General features: G+C 40.8%; 1 protein-coding gene across 8 annotated transcripts in view; it reads left to right on the top strand.

Moving 5' to 3' along the window:
• Positions 1-20,167, top strand: part of CEP89 (centrosomal protein 89) — a 113,308-nt gene that overhangs the window by 53,274 nt on the left and 39,867 nt on the right. For 4 of the 8 annotated variants that reach the window (XM_014569481.3, XM_075940114.1, XM_075940116.1 and 1 more), the window contains 6 exons: positions 2,514-2,558; positions 4,481-4,596; positions 7,233-7,413; positions 9,186-9,353; positions 11,905-12,046; positions 19,790-19,879. In XM_014569481.3, the coding sequence (XP_014424967.1) occupies positions 2,514-2,558; positions 4,481-4,596; positions 7,233-7,413; positions 9,186-9,353; positions 11,905-12,046; positions 19,790-19,879 (742 nt within the window). The remainder of the gene's footprint in view (positions 1-2,513; positions 2,559-4,480; positions 4,597-7,232; positions 7,414-9,185; positions 9,354-11,904; positions 12,047-19,789; positions 19,880-20,167) is intronic. The other 4 variants (XM_075940113.1, XM_075940117.1, XM_075940118.1 and 1 more) reach the window with 2 other exon arrangements.

Consider the following 20,167-nt stretch of genomic DNA (forward strand, 5'->3'; position numbering starts at 1 on the left):
CCCTCCTCCCTGCTTCGGAATCTTGTTTTTCTGTCTTTCAGATAGGCGGTGAGACGAACTGGCGGGAGCCGGGCAGCGCGCGGTAGATGAAAGGCGCGAAACGGGAGTGCACGCGCGCTGTCCGACCACACACACACACACACACACACACAGCTCTGTTAAAGCTCCGATTTGCGGCGCCGGGACCAGCCCGACACCAGAAGTGGAGCACCCACGGGGACACACCTCGAAGAACGATCGTTACTGCACGAAGTGAGTAACTTCCTTTTCTTGCCATTTTAACCAGAAAGGACACTCTCTCAATGACTTAACCACCCGCATTCTGCTACAAAGACCTTTTACATCTGCACTTGAAAGGGAATCCTCTGAACTGTCATTCATGTTAAAATTCGACACTCTCCAAAAAGGAATGAACAAACACTCAGGCTATCTTACCCATTACCAAGATAGCTTCCCCAATTATCACCTCTAATATCATCAATTCACAGACACTTACCTTCCTTCCTTCCCCCCCCCCCCTGCATCCCCCTCCTGTTCTGAAATGTGATTTGTCCTTTTCATATGTGTTCATTTTTTTTAATTGTATCCTTTGGTATATATGGTTGTGACTATTTTCTTCCACTATTTGATCTGAGGAAGTGGGTCTGGCCCACGAAAGCTCATCATCTAATAAACCATCTCGTTAGTCTTTAAAGTGCTACATTGTCCTGCATTTTGCTTCATTAATGGTGTAGACTTTGAAGAAGTAGACAGATTCATCACAACCTGAGGCAACTTCTATGAAGATGATCATGCATCTGATGAAGTGGTTTTTTTACTCTCAAAAGCTTATGCCCAAATAAACCTTTGTCTTTAAGGTGCCACAGGATTTCTTGTTTTTCTGGATACAGACTAACATGACTACCCCTCTGATACTTATGAAGATACAGTAAAACTCCAGTTGTCCGGCATCTAGTGGTCTGGCACTCCCGATAGTACAGCACCAACTGGAACCTGGAAGTGCTCCGGCGAACCGGACAATTGAAGCTGCTCTGCGTCGTTGGGGAAGAGGTGCAGAGCAGCTGGGTGCTGCCGGGTTGGTCCCGCAGCGCCGCCCCTCACCCTCCTACTCGGTCCCTGGCAGCACCCCAGCTGCTCTGCTCCGTGCTGCTGCTGAAACTGACGAGGTGAGGGGCGGCGCTGTGAGACCAACCCGACAGCACCCCAGCTGCTCTGCCCCGCTGCTTCCCCAAGTCGCTGCTGCCACTAGCAGCCCCAGCTGGCCTATTGCTGGTGGCTGCGCAGGGCTTCCTCCACCTCCCTGCATAACGGCAGAGGGTTTGCCCCACGCTGCACCGTTCTCCGCCGACCCCACCTCCCAGACCCTTCACCGCCCCACTTCCGGAATACCTCCTGATACTCTGGCATATCCGATAATCCGACACCCCCTGGGTCCCAAAGGTGCCGGAGTATCAGAAGTTTACTGTAAAAGATATCAATAAGCATATGGCTTCTTCTAGCAGAATGTTTGCATGCCTGACTAAAAATGACTTTAATCAGTGTCCATAATAGTGGCCACTTTCATAATAGCTAAAGTCAGATTATATTCAGTTCTCATTGTACCCACCATTACTTTATGGGTATAAAACATGAAAACTGGCAATGCATCTGGAGCAGAAACTTCAAACGTGTGACAAAGGCTAGATAGGCTAAGAAATTATGACATATGTAGAAGACTGAAAGTGGTGTTTATGATGGCAATCATCACAAGGCTGGAGTATTTTACTGCAATGGAAGAACTGTTCTGGTGGCCCAAGATGAAGGGCGTACTAAACTTAGTCCCATTAGTAAGGATTTTAGAAATCTTAAGGGGTGGCTGCTTGTGATCCGCTCCCCAAGTTTCATAAGTCTTTTAGGAACAACTGCTAGTAAGATAGTCCCACTTTCATATTAGTAGGAAGATACTGAAGAGAGAGGGACAATTTTTATTATTTAGATTTTCCTTTCAGATTTAGAGGGATTTTGAGATTGGCCACCAGTCCAATTTGGTAACCGGAGCTGTAGGAATATTCAGAACAGCTATGATCATTGTTGTATTTTTGTGTGGTCAGACCCCAACTTCATATTTTAAGGTCATATGACTAGCGGCTATCATGATGTATTTGGGGCATCCACAAGTAAACTAATTTAGATATATTGCAGTTAAATTCATGAACACTCACACTGCATTTAACATGATATAGTCAGAGGTGTGGAAGAGTAGGCTATAGCTACAATGAAATCAGAAGTGTCAGTGCAGCATGTTTTGATATAGTCAACCTAGCTTTGATTTATCTGCCTCAGATAACAATAGAATTGAAGCTGCAGCAATATGGTCTAGCCACTCGAGTACATTCCTGGGTGGCCTTCTGCAGCCTGTTATGCTGCATACCCATAGTCTTGTTGCACTCTCTAGTTGTGCACTTAAAGAATATTATCAAGCTGTGCATACTGCAACACTCTATATAATAAAGCTAAATTTTTTCTTGTTTTAGTTACACTGAAAAACTTTTGCCATCACCAGAAATCGTTGATAACAGGTTAGCCCTTTATCATATGACCGGATGTAGCTTAGCTAATTGGTTTGATGATTGCTGTAACTTAAGCTTTGTATATCAGATGATCACAAACAAATGAACTGCACCTTATTTGTCTTCGAAGTGTTTACATTTCTTTTATGTCTGCTTGCATCTTGGACTGTACTTCTCTACTTTTCCAGCTCATCTCATCAGAACACAATTAGCTCCTTAGATTTTTTCCTAACAGCAAAAAGTCTTGTATTTGCGTCTTAGAAGGCTATGTTAGTGCCTTGAATAGAGAAAAGGGTCAGTTGTGTGCTAAAGGAAACTAAGATCAAAATGCTTTCTTTTCACAGTTCCATAAATAACATTTATCTAGATATATAAGCCATGAACTGTTGACTTAGGAAGTCCTAAAATGTATTTGATGTGATCCAGTGGTAAGCATTTGGTTATTCTCTCCTTCATACACCAGGCACAAATGAGAGCCATATGGCTTTACTTCAAATATACATTATCACAGTTCAGGACAATTTCATCTTTATTTCTGCTCTATGGTCCCCAAAAGCTACTCAGTCTGGGCTTTCATCTCCTTAGCCCGGTGTTTCTCAAACTGTGCTCCATGGAGCCCCAGGGCTCCGTGAGACATCTCCAGGGGCTCCGCGAGTTTGACAAACTGGAAACATCGATAGGTACAACACACAAATCAGTGGACCGCTGGGACGCCGCGTAAGTACAACACATACAAATAGTGGACGGCTGGGGCTCTGCATAAATTTTTACACATGTAAAAGGCTCCGGAGCCCAAAAAGTTTGAGAACCGCTGCTTTAGCCATCCCCTCTCTTGGGCAGAGAACCAAGTTTTCCACCCTCTTGTGATCAAGGTTTTTCCATTCTGGACAGCTCCCTGCCTACTGGCTAGTTTCTCAACTTGTGGCCTAATCAGCACACAGCTGCAGCCTATGTGATGTCGTCAGGGCCAAACAGGTAGTATTTGATGTAGCCAATTGCCTGTTGATATAAGCTCCCACATAGCTCTTTCTAAACATTTATTCTTAAGGTGAAAGCATTACTGAGAAAACATTAAAACAAAACAAAACAAAAAAAACTTGCATGCATGCTAAAGGTTTACCAGAGGAGACACCAGTGTTAGACTCAGGCTCTGGGAGATGTCTGTGCTTCAGAACCCACAGCTGGGTTTTCCTGTGGTTACAGGTTCATAACCATTTCACATTCAGAACAAGAACAATCATGAAAAGGTTAGTCTTTCCTTTATAGAGCTTTGGCCTTTGATCATGGTCCCATGTAAGAGTCAAATAGCATACAATGGTTCACCCCTCAGGAGCATAGCTTCAAAAGATTGGTTTTCTGCATAACTGTTGGGGCGGGGGAGGGGAGATTTGCATTCACTTATCCCTAGATATTCACCAGGAAAACCACTTACTTTGTTTTCTTCCAAGAGTCCATTGTTATCTGACACTTTATTTAATATAGTCCTCAGAGCCCTCAGGTCACACATCTATCACATCTTTTCCTTTGAGAGGCTATCTACAATCCCAGCCCACAATATTACATAAACCATACATTTAATATAATGGACCCCAAATATACTTACATTTAATTCAGTAAGGTTCTCCAGGTATAGGAGTAAATTGCCATATTTGTCACATACACATCTCTTTTTCTTCATTGCATTTGCATTTTTCCTCTCCACTCATATTTTCAACGTTCTAGAAAATAAAACCTACTTTTAAGGAAATATTTTCATATTCGCTCTATTAACCTTAAAGTAATCTGGATTCTGTCATTTTCAATAAGCTTCTTGAACAGAAGGATGCAAGTATCAGTCTAAAATTAATGTAAGGTTTATTCCAGTGTCATCTTTTAATTATTTAACTTACTGATGTTTGAGTAGTACATTACTTTTAAATCAATCATCATAGGCAGCAGCTGCAAACTCAGGCAAAGCTGGTCTTGGAAGAAAATGGAGTGTTGATGGAACAACTTGAGATTCAGCAGGCAAAAGCAAAGGAGAGTTACAACCAACATCTTCAGGAAGGTAATACTCTTCAACTGCTACTTACTTGGATTGTACTATTGACATATGGGGGAGAGGCTGGCATCGGCCTACCCAAAACAAAAGGCCATCCCCCTCAATTAATGGCTAACAACCTCTAGATTCAGGCATCAGATGAATATGGAGAACAGCAAATGAACAAACAGGAGAAAAGTGAGGCCAGATGTAAAGTATCAGAGATCCAGAGGAGGGGACAGAGCAGAGAACCTGCACATCACCAGTCAGCATCCAGCTGTGGCCCATGTGACATCCTCAGGGGCAAACAGGTAGTATTGGATGTGACCTAGATGATACATAAGGCATCCTCAAAGGCATCTAGAGAGTGGACACTGCCCAGAGAAACAGTGCCTGGAGGCATGAACAAAGAAAATAATGGAAATGGATCCCAATAGTTTCTAGAACACACCCTTGTCCAGTACCTTTCTCCTGGTTTGATGGATGATTGTTTTGACTTGCACTGAGAGGAAGAGGTTTGGAATTTTGTGAGGCCATGATTGGGGTATGAGCAGAGAATTTGGACTGTAGTAGAAATAGTACTGCAGCATTATTTTAATTAATACATGCCTTAAAGCACTATTAAGTCAAAATAATATAATTACAATCATGATCCAAATTATTTCCTCTGAAGACATTATGTAATAAATACCATCTTGAACTAAAATGTGTCAGTCAGAAGTCACTTTCTCTAGTGGAAATAGTGACCAGAAGTGTTCAACAGTATGATTTTATATAAATATTGCATAAGATAAATTATTTGGAGTGTGTGCGATTTTATTTTCTGTTTTGTAAGCAATGTTCATTGTTTTAAAATAGTTAATTCTCTCAAAACTAAAGTTAGTGATTCTATTAATTTTTATAACCTACCCTGCTTAAAATTTTAAGACAGATTACATTGAGGAATCAAGCTAATCATATACACAGTTTTATTCAGATTTTTATTCCTTGATTGGTAATTGATTTCAGAACATTAATTACATGCAAGGAAAAGATTCTAGATAAAGGGGGGGAAGATTCTAGATAAAGAATCATTCTACTACTTGTGCTGTATTTTTATACCAACAAAATCCTGTTTAGAAAATTTTAATAGGCATTAAAGGGAAAAAAAAACCCTTTAAAATACATTGTACAGTAAAACTCCATTGGTCTGGCATCCAGTGCTCTGGCACTCCTGATGGTCCGGCACCATCAGGAACCCAGAAGTGCTGGGGCAGCCGGACAATTGGAGCTGCTCTGCTTGGAGCTGCTCCCGGCTTCCCTGATTCAGCCGCTTCTGAAACTGACCAGCAACTGAATAGGGGAAGCCGGGAGCAGAGAAGCTGGGACGCTGCCGGGTTGGTCCCGTAGCGCTGCCCTTCGGGCTGCGGGACCAACCCGGCAGCACCCCAGCTGCTCTGTCCCAGGCGTCCCCAAGAGCAGCTGGGGTGCTGCTGGGTTGGTCTCTGAGCCCCGAGGGGCAGTGCTACCAGATCAACCCGGCAGCACCTCAGCTGCTCTGCCGAAGGTGTCCCCGATTCAGCCAGAAACTGACCAGCAGCGGCTGAATCGAGGACACCTGGGGCAGAGCCGGACTATCGGAAGGGGGGGGGCTATGAGGGATCTGGGGTGGCATCCCCCTAACCCACCCCAGACCTTTCATAGCCCTCCCTTCTGATAGTCCGGCATATGTGATAATCCGGCACCCCCTGGGTCCTAAAGATGCCGGATTATCAGAAGTTTATTGTAGCATTAAACCTGACTATAGAAAGCCACGCTTCTACATAAAATAATTTTGAAAGTGGAAATTCAGTTTAATGTATCCTAAAAAACTTTAACCATGTCTCACTGTTCGTACCTTTTCCATTACAGATATGTTTGGAAAATGTGACAAGTATCCTAGTATAGTAGCTATTTGTCATGTATAACAATACATACATTGGATATGTCACCAAGAATCTTTGAATCTAGGAAGGAATCTTGTAGGTGAGCACAGGTGACCATGTAATTTACCTGAGGGCATTATATTCATTTTTTGACTATGCACGGACATCTGCTGTATATCTGCAAGTATCCACATCCACGAATGTGGATGCAGATATCTGTGGTATCTAGAATCCTGCAAATTTGTGGATATCCACTTATATCTTCATCTGTGGATGTGGATGCTGATAGCCACAGCTCATTTTTGCAGATACACCTGTGTACATGGATACAAATTTTGTATCCACACTGGGTTCTATATGTAGGACTTCCTCCCTTGTTTTCTCAGAGACCTATGAAAGTGAATTTGTAAAGTCCCTTAGTTGAATTGGCTTTCAGAAATCCACAGACCTGGAAAGCTTTGTGTGTATTAGGAACATAGAAGAGATCTAAAATTATGGGCTGCAGTACAAACTGTATCAAATCTACACCTGGCATATGAAACTATGACGTTTGCATCAGGGCCCATGCACAGTTGGACTCCTCGATAAACTCTTGACAGACATGAGTCAAGCTTAAAAATGCAATACTTAATTTGCCAAGTCAAGTAACAGTTAAAAAATGCTTAATGCAACTATGAAATAATGTCTTATTGTTTTAACTGAAATTTTGATTTGATTAGTGACAGAGTTTTGTGTTAACAATTTTTTTCCTCCTTGAAGTTTCAAAATTGACCAAACAGCTGATGATTTTGGAAGCTAAGATACAGAGCCAGGAAGAGGAAATATCAGAAAATCAGAAGCAACTGAAATCTTTATGTTCCACATGTGAAGAGCTGAAAGCCAATCTGAATGGCAGAATAACAGCAGAGGAGCATGCTACTTTGGTAAATGCATTAAGAAGGTATGGGTCTACCTAATGTACAAAGGCAACTTCTTGGCAGTCCTGCAGTGTTCACATGAGCAGACTCTTATACCCAGAGTTCCCTTTTGCTGCACCAGGACCCCATGGTTTTTTCCACGAAAATCCAAAAGTTATTGTAGCTGGCAGAGTACAAAAAGGTGGAACAATACTATTTTAGAAAACTGCTAGCTTTGTTTTTTTAGGCTGATAATAATAACATGGGGGGAAATCATGGTTTATCAGAGACAGAAGAGGGGGACAGGCAGGAGCCTGCTCCTTCGCCCCAAGCACTGGCTTGTATTTGCTCCCCCATCCCCCGAGCCCCGCGTAAATGTGTAACTAATACAATTTTCAGAAGTTACACATGTACACAAATAAATGATAGCATCCCTAGTCTCAGGTGAAAAGTAAAAGGCTTTTACTGTTTTCCTCTGGTGAAAAAACATTTCTTCTCTTTCCATCCACTAAGATTTAGTTTTTAATAATAAAAGTGAAATATCAGAAATTTGAACCACGTGACTTGAAGGGATTTAAAGTGAATTATAGCTAACAAACTATCAGTATGTGTTAAATTTATATATCTGTTTCTTATAAAAGTTCATGCTAAGCTATTTCAATTAACCAAGAACTATTTTACTACCTACTGCCTCCACTATGAAAGTATGTACTTTGCTTGAAAGCTTATGGTATTTTATGGCATGATTTGAGTTTTAAAGCACAGAATATATATATAGAGTGTGTTAACTTTCTAACTCAGTTTATCTAGAACTTAATTTATGTTTTATGATATACAGTTGAGTTATTCTTTGCTCAAGACTAGGCATGCTGGAAATATATTAATCTCTTGCCATAGCACCTTTTTACCTTTGTGAGTAATCCATAAACACCTTTTCTTCACTGCTGGTCATGCAGTTTTAGTAGTAATTATTAGAGTTCCTAGAAAAGATGCTAAGATATTCCCTGGATACATTTTGACCACATAGCAAACATATAAATCCTATTTAGCATTGCCAGTACACTCTCTTTTTATTTAATAACTAGGAGACTTACCTGACGTTGCCCGGGTCTGTCAGGGCAAGACCTTGGGGATGGGGGAGTATGTGTGCAAGAGGCTGGGAGAGAGGGAAAGGGCGAATGAGGATTGGAGTGAGAGGAAGCAAGGGTTTCCCCCATCTGCCAGGAGCATGCTCTCTCCCTCCCCTCCTCTACCTCTCCCCCAGGCCTCCCACTGCCTGCCAGGGGCGCATTATCACCCCTCCCAACTGCAAGGGATGTGTTGTCCATATCCAGCCACAAGGGGTGTGGTGTTGGCCCCTCTAGCCACCGGGAGCCTATTCTCTGACCACAACCCCTCCTAGCCTGCCAGGGATATGTTCTCTCTCCCTCCCATACCCCTTTCAGGCACCAGGAGCATGTTTTCTACCCCCTCCTCCTCCTCCCGCATGGTATTGCTACCGCCAGTGGACACACTGCAGGATAGCTTTTCCCTGTTGTGCTCCCTGCTCCCTGTGGACACTCTCATATCACATCCCCTTTCTTTACATGTTATGGAAAACCGTTCTTTCCCCAGGGCTTCTGGTTGTCCTGACAGAACCAAACGCTGACCTTCTTAAAGTTAGGTGAAGAGGAAGCTGCATACCAAATTTGGTGATCCTAGCTCTTACCGTTTAAGAGTTCTTGAACAAACAGCCATGCAGACTGACTAAAATATATATATAGATTTTCTCTGTGAAGTAGATCTTTGATATCTTTTTATATTGCCTTTTTTTCAGTCAGTTACAACAGGAACAGGAAAAGCAAAGTGCAGAGCTGGAGGATCTAATGGAAAAGCTAGCATCGTTGCAAGCACAAAAAAAGAGCCTGCTCTTAGAGAAAAATGACCTAGTTGCTGACAACAAGATCTTGGAAGCTGAGCTGAATATGGCACAAAAGACAAATAGGTTATTTATTTCCTTTTTTTGCTTCATTTGGATATCTCCTTTCACTAATACTAATATTTTTGAAAACTATAATATCTCACTGAAAAAAATTCTTTGCCCATAACCCCTACAGCACATCCCCAGATACATGCATTCTTACTGCTATCAATTAAATATATTCTCTAAAATGGTGTGCCTAAATTTGATTTAACTTCTGTAATAACACAGACTTGACTTTTAAACATATTAGCCAAATAATTTTAATATTATTTTCATGTACAATTACCAAATTACCATGACTGCATTAAGTAAATGCATGTGAAAATTATAATTAGCCAATTACTTGATTTAGGTGAGCAATTATAGTAATTGTAGGCATATTGTGAAGCTAGAAATTAGTCCCTATGTTCAAGTATTTTACAAGTAAAAAAGGAATACTGTCATATAATTTAATTACATACTACAGTACAGCATGTAGTAAGCAGAACTATGGAAAAAATAAATTATGTGTGTATTGTCAAAATACAATGGCTGACTTTGTGTAATGGACTGGACAGAGAATCTAGGAAAATAATCTCTCTGAGAAGAGAACAAAGGAATTTAGGAAAAATATGAAAGACAAAGAATGGGTCAGAATTGCTGGGTCATACATAATCCGTGACGCTTTTTGTGCAAACACAACAGGACATGCAAAAGTATAATCTGAATAATGTTATTTTGAAAATTTGACATTTTTGGAACCATCAGAGCTAGAAAAAGTGCAGTAATTAATGGAACATTGGAATGTTCTGTATTGCATGGTGTACATAATGAATTTCTAGCTATTATGCATTGCAAGGTATTTCTTAGAATGATTGTTTATTATGATCACCTGCTTCATCAGATCTGGAAAGAAAACAATTTAGTTGCAGGCCTTTATGCTTATAGTATGCTTGGTATCCTGAGCCAGTTCATACCAGAGAAACATTTAATTATTTGTAGGTGCTTGATTAAAAATAGGTAAATTGTCAGATTGCATATGATGAGTTAATGAATAATAAATTATTGTAAATTATTTGCTATGAAAGAGTTTATTGTTCCATACTGGACACATTTATTTTATTCGATACCCATGGGATACCTATTTCAGTGAACAGGAATGTTTTAAAATACAGGCAGTCCCCGACTTACGTGGATCCGACTTACGTCGGATCCCTAGATACGAACGGGGTGAAGCAACTCCCGCACATGCGCAGCAGCATTCCCGGGGCTCGCTCACCTGGGTCCTAGGATCCTCCTCCTCCTCGGGCCGGCTCCGACTGGGGTCCCGCAGAGCTGCCGGGCAGAGGAAAAGTGCCTCCTCACGCCCGCTGCCCCCCCCACCCCTCCTGCCAGCAACAGGCTGCCCCCTCCCCTGAGCAACAGGCTGCCGAACAGCAGACAAAAGCAGCCTCTCTGCCCCTCCTCCCCCTATACATGCCCCCCCTATACATGCCGGGCTCCGGGAGCGCAGCAGCGTCCCTGGGGCTCGCTCACCTGGGTCCTAGAATCCACCTCCTCCTCCTCCTCTTCGGCCAGCTCCAACTGGCCTCTGCCTGCAGCAGCTGGCCACAGGGACAGGGATCCCGCAGAGCTGCTGGGCAGAGGAAAAGTGCCCCCCCACGCCCGCTGGCCCCTCCCCCGCGGCCTCGCATCCTGCACGCCTCCCCCCTCCCCCCTGCCAGCAACAGGCTGCCCCCTCCCCTGAGCAACAGGCTGCCCAACAGCAGACAAAAGCAGCCTCTCTGCCCCTCCTCCCCCTATACATGCTGGGCTCCCTGGGCAAACAAAGACTCCACCAAAACAAACAAAGTGCTGGCCTCATTGTGTTAGCAAAAAAAGGACCCTCCTCCTAGAACCCTGGGTGGTGTGTGGAAATAAAGCTATTAGCTCAAAGCATGGTGCAGAGCTGTTTGGTATTTGATGAGTTACTCCTTTAGTCCTGAGTTTGTCACAGGGACAGAAATAGATGTGAAATCTTCTGAACAGGGGAACAGACAGCAAAACAAACATTAGAGGGGAGTTAACCTTTCCCTATGCTATCCACAACTAAAAAAAATGTTTGGCTAGAGTTTCCCCTACAATATGTACCAGTTCCGATTTACATACAAATTCAACTTAAGAACAAACCTACAGTCCCTATCTTGTACGTAACCCGGGGACTGCCTGTATACCACCTGGCACATGATCTTTTTATATCCAGGTAGTATGTTAAAAAGCTCTCACTTGTATTTTCTAGTCATTCAGATAGTTCAGTAATAATCATTGCTTGAAACAAATCAGCCCAAAATTAGAGGATAAAGAGGTTTAGTCTTCCTGTCAACAGAAAAACATTTTGCATCCTCTTTGTCCTGCTAAGTAAACTAAGATTTGATTTGATTACTGGCTTTTTATATTTTAAGTGATCTTGTTTCAGAATCTTTCCTTCTTACATGTGATTTGACTTGTATGACAGAATAGTTTAAAAGCTAATTTAAACACAAGAACAAGTTTTTAAAAGTTTATATCATAGTTTAGTGCATAAAAATAAGTTTTTTCTGTTTATATTTTGTAGGAGATCACAGAAGAAAATATTTCTTCTGAAACAGCAGTTGGAAGATGCAATGGAAAAGGAGGTGGCAGCTCATCAGTATTTAGCAAATCTTATTAGCTTGGCAGAGAATGTAAGTCATGAACGTGACCATCTTATACATTTGGTGAGTTCTTTAGGGATATTTCTTATTTCCCTTTTTATTATGAAAAAAGCAACTGATTAATATTTTCAAATATAATAGTTTTTATGAGTAAACCGATTTGAGCATGTGAAAGAAAAAGCTAAAAAAAAAGTATAGATCAGTGCTAAAAGCAACTGTACTAATCCCAGCAGCCATGGTTAGAAAAAATAACAACAGATTTGCATAGAGTAAGAGTAGGGGTGGTAACAGTATATGGTCTGAGAGAGTTGAATTATTCCAGTCAAGGACTTGAAGGGCCCAGTTTTGTAAAATGTGCACATAGAAATAAGCCCACAAAAAGTGCTTCCATTTGTGCACCTACTTTTCACATGCAGCATAATTGTGAAAATAGACAGTTATGCATTTTGTTGTCCATTTGCTTTTAAAAATCACTAATTTGTGCTCATTTGTATGTGCTCAGTTTAGAAATATCAAGACATTCATCAAAACTTCCTATCTCCGCTCTGTTGGATTTAATGTATTTTAAGCCTGAGGCAGTGTCAAAACTATATTTTTTGAAAGAGAACTACCTGTGAAATCAGTAGAGCAAATATGGCATTGTGTCCAGGTGGTCTGTGTAGTCTAACTATGGGCAAGAACCAGAAAACTTGATGAGCACTGGGATGCTAATGGTCATGGAGAACACCTTGATTATTTTGATTTTTAAAGTGATATATATAACATCAACCCAATAAAGAGAACCAAAATGACAGTTATCCTAACTAATTTGTTCATCCAAAGGGAGGGTAGGGAAAATGGGGCAACTGTCCCAAGGCCCAGTGATTCAAAAGGGCCCAGGCTTCTAACCACTGCTGCTATTGTGGCCCTTAAATCATTGCTGGGTCCCCGTGCAGCATGCTCTGGGAGTACTGAGAGTTGCCTGGAGGGAAGCAATCCCTAGGCTTGCCCCTTCTGCCAGAGACCCCTGAGGTTATGGAGCTGCCCTCCCTGCCTTACCCAAGGGGCCAGCGAATCTGTTGGCCCCTCTCAGTACGTCTGCTCTTCTATCTAAATCTAACTCCTTGTTACATAGATTTCCTAATTATTGGAACTGATTATCAGGGTTTAAAAGTAATTGGTTCAAATAACCCAAGAAAAACAAGTGATGTAAGTATAAAGGGAGAAAACACTATGGAACTTGTTAGGTTTTTTTTACTTTACTGGTGACTGAAGACCGCACACTACAGATTATCTGGTTACAAGTATCAGTGTCATGTTGGTTTGTTGCTACTCCTAGATATGAAGATTACCATAATGATAGGGAAGTTAAGTTTACTCATCTGTAACCAGAGTTTGTATAGATGTGTTCTAGCGGATGCCACGAATATGAACAAGCAGTAGTGCAGCTATTCTGTTGGTACATCCCATGAGTGGGAATGCAACCCCAAACAAAAATACTTTAATCTTCAGATTGGCCATGAAATTCTGCCCCCTCAATTCAGAAAGGGCCTAGCCACCTCTGAACTAGATTACTGCAATAGTAAAACTGATGCAACCTCTGACATTACAACAAACAGTCATGAATTGCAGCAGTGCACCTAACATTCATCAGTGGCCAGTGTGAATACACCATTCCTTTGTTTCTTTATTCCATTTATTTTACAACAGAATTAAGTTCTGATCATACTCTAAAATATTCTTGCTGACTGGAGACCAAAATATTCTTTGAGTGATTATTCATGTCCATTCCCTGACAGATGTGTGCATGCCACATGTACTATTCCTGGAAATTTTTCCCTTAGTGGTATCCATTTGATTGGCTCTATTGCCCTTTGGAGTTGTGCACATACGTGCTAGTGTAAGGGGTGTCACAGATCCTGTCTCCTCTTCATTCCTTCTTACAGTCCATGACAGTTGCTGGAATTAAAATTCAAAATGATCTGGAGAAATTGGAGAAATGGTCTGAACTAAATAGGATGAAATTCAATAAAGACAAGTGCAACATATTCCACATAGGAAGGAACAATCACTTTCACACATCTAAGTGGGAGATGACTGCCTAGAAAGGAGTACTGTAGAAAGGAATCTGGGTGTCATAGGGGGCCATAATAAGAGTCAACAGCATAACACTGTTGCAAAAAATGCAAATATTCTGGGATGTATTAGCAGGAGTGTTCTAAGACATGAGAAATAATTCTTCTGCTCTACTCTAGGGATGTAAGATCCATCCATCCCCTACAGTTGCTGCCTTTATATGAGAGGCAGCAAGGGTAGGAGAAGCAGGAGCCGGTGCTGGCGGGAGCCAGCTTAAAAGCTGGTTTCCCCCCAACACTGTCTCCACCTCCCTATTACTGCCTCTGATATAAAGGGAGCAAGGGTTGGGGATGGAGGGCATGATATAGAGGCAGCAAGGGGCGCTGGGGGGCTGCTGCCAGCTGGGCAGGCAGCCCGGCTCAGTTCTGGCTCATGCCAGGACCAAACCCCACTGTGACTCTGCAATTTAAAAGGCAGTAGGAACTAGGATCAGCACATCAGTCAACTCTGAGCCAACTTCTGGGATACTGCCTGTGATTCTTCTAGTATGGAATTGACATGAACAAGCATTTGAAGGAGTAAAAACTGTTACTAATCTTTTGTAGCTTTTGTTCTTAGACATGTGTTATACATGTCTATTTCATTGCCCGCCGCGGTGGCATCTCTGCCAGGCATGCTTCCAGGCGGCTGGGCTAGATCCAGTGGGCACAAGGACTCAAAGAGAAGGCCGGACGCCATGCACACCGACGCAGAACGCCCGGCCCCAGATGCAACCATTACCCCCTCTTCTATCCCTCTGCTGGAGCTACAGCAAAAAGGGGGCTGAGAAGGTGTGGGTTCAACAGCACCCCTTATACTGGCAAATATCTGCACAATTTCAGAGGACATGAGAGCCAGCTCAGTGGATACCACTAATGGAAAATCTCCAGCTACAGTGCACACGCAGCATGGAATATATATAAGAAACACATCTCAATTGTAACAACAATTACAAAAAGTCAGTAACAGGTGCTTCTCCAACCCCCAAAGACTTGTCACCTTCCATAATCCTTCAACTGCAACTATGAGACGACTACAATTCTACAAGGACAAAGTGGCCAGAAAAACCCCTTAGATTTCTAGGCATTGAAGTTAAAACTATTTTTGATTACAGGAATCCACCGATGGATATTAAACAATATGAAGTCACATTTTGTGAAGTGGGACCAACATGAGAAAGACCTTGAGCCAAATGATCAGTTGCTTTGATGTTACTTCTTTGATAGTTCTCAGGATGCTCTCTCAGGATTGCCAGTGTCCTTTATAACCTTCATACCCCTTCCTACATAATAAAAGTGACATAACTATATTTTTTTCCTATTTTGGGTTCTGTTGGCATTTTGACATTTTAAAAATAAGAATTGAAATTGTATTTTCTTAATACGTTGAATCACAGTTATAGCGCACGAAAATTTTTCTGAGGACCAGTATTTTTTTTCCTAAGGACCGATACTGGGCTGTGGACCACACTTTGGGAAACGCTGATATAGCATATAGGGATATAAGTGACTAATCGACTAGTTGCTTCCCTCCTTTCTCCCCCACTGCTGCCTCTGTCTCTTAAAAGCCAGTTCCCCCCAGCTCCAGTTGCGTGAGAGAGAGCAGGGTGCAGCGACAGCCAACTTTGAAATGTACAAGAATCCCTTCTGGGGCTCTTGTGCATTTCCAAGTTAGAATGCCGCGTGGAGACTGAAGCCAGCGGGACTCTTGTGCATTTCAAAGCAGAAGTGCTGCATAGAACCTGCTGGCCCCGGGCTCCATGCTGCGTTCCAACTTTGAAATGCACAAGAGCTCCTGCTAGGGCTGTTTTACATTTCAAAGGTGGAATGCGGAAGTTCTTATTGACTAATTGAATAGTCGATTAGTTAATTGAAATTTAACATTCCTAGTTGTAATATATATTTTCAACAAACAGTAATCTTTAAAAAAAATTAAATTGTGAATTTTAAGTGGCCAGTGGAATTGTGTGTCAGAAATTAAAGGTGGTTTTGCTTACACATACAAATATTACCTTGGTTACAGTAATTCAAACTTTTTGTCCTAAAGGCATATAAAAATAAAGTGTTTCAATATTTATCTTACATTGAGTTGCAGGAAAAATGCTCATATTTAAAACAATTTCTGAAGTTTTATTACATTTGACATGAGAGCAATTTAAACAGCTGATAGGAAAAAGCAAACATTTAGTAATCAATGAATGTTTGTTTGGACTATAACTCCTACCATGCTTTTGGGGGAAAGGAAAGGTTTCCCTTCTAAAGTTTTCTTCTGATTGTTCTATTATGGCAGGGGTGGGGTACCTAAGGCCCTGGGGCTGGATGCAGTTCCCAGCTTGCCTGGATCCAGCCCCTGAGGCTTGGGCTTCCCCACAAAGGGCCATGTTAGGGAGAGTTTGGTTGCTTCTCACTTGTGTGAAGCCCCCAACTAATTTTTCTGTGGGTCAGCTGCCTCCTATTCAAAAAAGTTTCTCCACCCCCATATTATGGAGACAGGTTTTGCTCGTCCATGGAACAAGGTGGTCTTCCCTAATTTTCCTGCTGATTCTCTACCCTCCCCCAAATTATAGAACACTATGCTCTGAGGTCCTTTTCATTTCTGATTCAGGAAGCATGGCTTCATCGGAGCAGTGCTTCCCAGGCTTCCTTTACCAATAGTTGCTCCTGGAAGTGCTGATGAAGTGGGTTCCAACAGTGCTAAGTTGGAGCTACAGAAAAGCAAATGTAGTTTGGAGGTTGTGTTAGATTTCCTTCAAGAATTGTGTCTGTGGTGGTCCAATGAGTTGCTTGCCCTAGCTTGTCCTATTCCCACAGAGAAAGGAAGAGATTTATGTGCAGAGGTATCTAAGGGAAAACCAGCCTTCCCCCCCCCCCCCCCCCCCATAGCATTTGCTAAAAGGTCCTGGTCCTGCAAGTACAAGTAAAATGTACACACACTTTATTGTGTTCGGGATCATTGTTTTGATAAACTACAATCCAGTCGCAGTATAAAAAGTTAGTAACAAATTATTTAAAATAATTTTGTTTGGGTAATAGTATGTGGTACCTGCATCATAAAATAAAATAAAGAAATGATTTTTGACAGCTACTAACACTGGATTATATCTTAACACTAAGTAAAAAAGTCATTCACTGAGCACAAAGCTCACATGTTTTCGTGATGTTGGTGAGTTTTGATTTTCTGTGAAGGGAATTGTTTCTCTGGAGCAGACAGGAGTGATGTATGTACTTTACATGTAGTCAAGCATCACTAATTCTAACCCAGTTATTTCTCTTTTGAATATTGTCAGTGGATTTTAAAAGTTTATAATTTTAGGGAGGTATTAAGATCTTTTCAATATTTGTAGTTTATTCATTTTTTTGTTTTCTTTTAAATCTGTGGGGCTCCCTACACAGCAGCGTTATTTCGGAATAATTGACTTATTCCAAAATAACAGTCTGCATCTAACCAGCAAGCAGTTATTTCAACATAATGTCAAGTAGGAGGACTTCTTACTTCAACTCCTGTAACACTCATTTTACGAGGAATAAGGGAAGTCAGAGGAGAACATTCTAACTCAGACTTCCTTCTGAGTAGACAGCGCCAAAAGCCGAAATAAGCTATTTTGACAAACTACAATTGATGTAGCTCAAGTTGCATAGCTTATTTTGGCTTTAGCCCTGCTGTGTGGATGTGCCCTAAGTGAACTTAGTGTTTACAAAAGTGATGGATTCATAACAGTAAACTGAGCCAAATGTATAAAACTAAGACAATGCATAAGCTTCCCAGTGACCTGCTATTTCAAGGGCTCTTTTCTGTTCAAGCAGGACTCAAATAGGGATGTTAAAATTTGTGTAATTGACTAATAGTATAAATGCTGAAAAATTCAGCAGTGGCATGCGGAGCAGCAATCAACTCCCCCGGGAGCCAGTGTTTTTCGGGAGCTAGCTTTTAAGAAAGCCATTGTTGCTGATTTTAATTCTTTGAGGTAGCAGAATGTATGTACCCTTTATGCAACTGGATAACCCTTTCTGGGGTCTGGGCATCAGAGCTGTATTAGCAGATACTGGTCCAGATCTTGTGTGCATCAAGCCACTCATTACAAATACAGAATTAGTAGAGTGCTAGGGAGTTGTTTTTCTGCATCTTCTACTTTTCTCATTGATTATCACTGTAGTAGTTAAAATTTTAGTAGTTTTGCATCAATATTGACTGAAATATTACTGGAAGCTTTTACATTACATATGACTACAAACTCAGTTCACTGACATTTAGACTCCCCTCAAGATGAAATATGAGCAAGCAAGCAAATAATTCTTTTGAAGTCAGTGAACCGGGTGCACAGGATTTTTTTAAACAATGAAAGCCTAAGTACCATAATTAGTTATTTTCACTGAGTTCTAGGGTATAGTTGGTGCCACAATAGTTAAAAATGTGTCAACATTTTCATTAGAAATCTTTGTATTTCTGAGGTCTCAGCCTAAAATGATTTTATAAAAAATTATTTTAGTAGAGCAGTGCCAGTTTGCATCAGCTGCTGATCTTGCCAGTATCTTTTTTTAAAAATAAGTTCCTCTTTGTATGGCCTAAGCACATTCCCACTCTTGGGCTCACTCTGAGGATATGAAGGGCTGGAAGAAATCTAAGAGTGTGGATGTACAGAGGTCATCTTGTAGAACTCAGGTTCCAGGTGAGTAACTTTCATTTAGTGAACAAAACACATTTTTCTACCTTTTTATTGTGTGCACTATATATGAATATTTTGACGGTAATATAGCCTATTTAATTTTAATAACTCTGAAGAGATCTGACTGGTTTTGGTCTCACCCTGCATCAAAAAATATCCTTTGTACCTGCAATCCTGTATGTCTGATCTTAGCAAGAGGAAAATTTGGGCAAAGTTTAGCGTGGTGAAGTTTTGGACATTTCTGAGAAATGGCACTTTGAAAAATAAGATACGTTTCACCAATTGATTTCTTTGTAGAAATCTGTTAAAAGGTGGTGTAGAAACTTGACAAATTATTGTTAACAGTTGTGGATTAAACTTATTCTTATTTCTCAAGAATCAGTAAATATATAAGGAATGACACAAAGAGATACAATCTCTGCCTATACAACTGTCCAGTCCTGATTTAACATGACATTGTACAGGTCAGAAATAGGCTAATGTAGGGGAAGAGGGAAAGGAAGGACAGGGGGATAATAGAGGCATGTATGCATCTTGATGATTTGGTTTGCTCCCATTTTAATTATTATTGATTGGTTACCTTTTTTGCTTTTAGTAATTGTGATAGAAATAGGTCTGTAAGAGAGGTTTGAATGTGGTACGAAGTGGTTGGGTGGATAAATTTAAATAGGACATTACAAGCATAGCAGATAGGATGGACGATAGCATGAAATGCTTGGGGAGCATGCAACAATGGGAAATAATATTCTCAGATACTGTGCATATATGAAAGTAAGGAGAAATGACTAATGTTTTGATGTGCTTTGACAGCCTCAATATAAGATAATACAAGGAAAGATAATATATTCAAAGAAGTCCTTTTTATGTAATTCTGCCATTTTATCAGCATCTTACATCTACCTCTCTTCTCTGAAAAAAACTGCAACTGTAGGCTTTGTGAGAGAAACTCCCTTTTAGAAATGCTAGAAAGACATTTTCAAATTAGATATATAATAGACTTGCATAGTAAGAGCCTTTGTACAAAAAAAAAAATGCTGTTATGTTTGCAGGCTAAATGCTTGGAAAATGAGAAGCATGGAGTTCTCAACAAAATAATAGAAGGGAATGTACGCTTAGGAAAATTACAAGAAAAGATTAAGGTAAGTAGGCTTTGTAAATCAAGAATTAATTACCATTTCATCTCTATCAGTACTTCATACATATGGCAGTATATTTTTGTAAGAACATTTTATGGATATATTTTTAGAATGCATTTTAAAAGATAAATGGGATTTTTAGCATATTTTACACAATACAAATAAAATGTTCTTTTCTCTTGTATGTATACACCACTTTCTATACGCAATCATAGTGTTCTGATAATTTTTAGAAGCTATGGCAGGTTGTAGAATGGTAAAAATGTAGGACACATCCCAGCCTTTTAAAAA

Source organism: Pelodiscus sinensis, chromosome 12, assembly GCF_049634645.1.
Source record: "Pelodiscus sinensis isolate JC-2024 chromosome 12, ASM4963464v1, whole genome shotgun sequence".
Taxonomy (NCBI): domain Eukaryota; kingdom Metazoa; phylum Chordata; order Testudines; family Trionychidae; genus Pelodiscus; species Pelodiscus sinensis.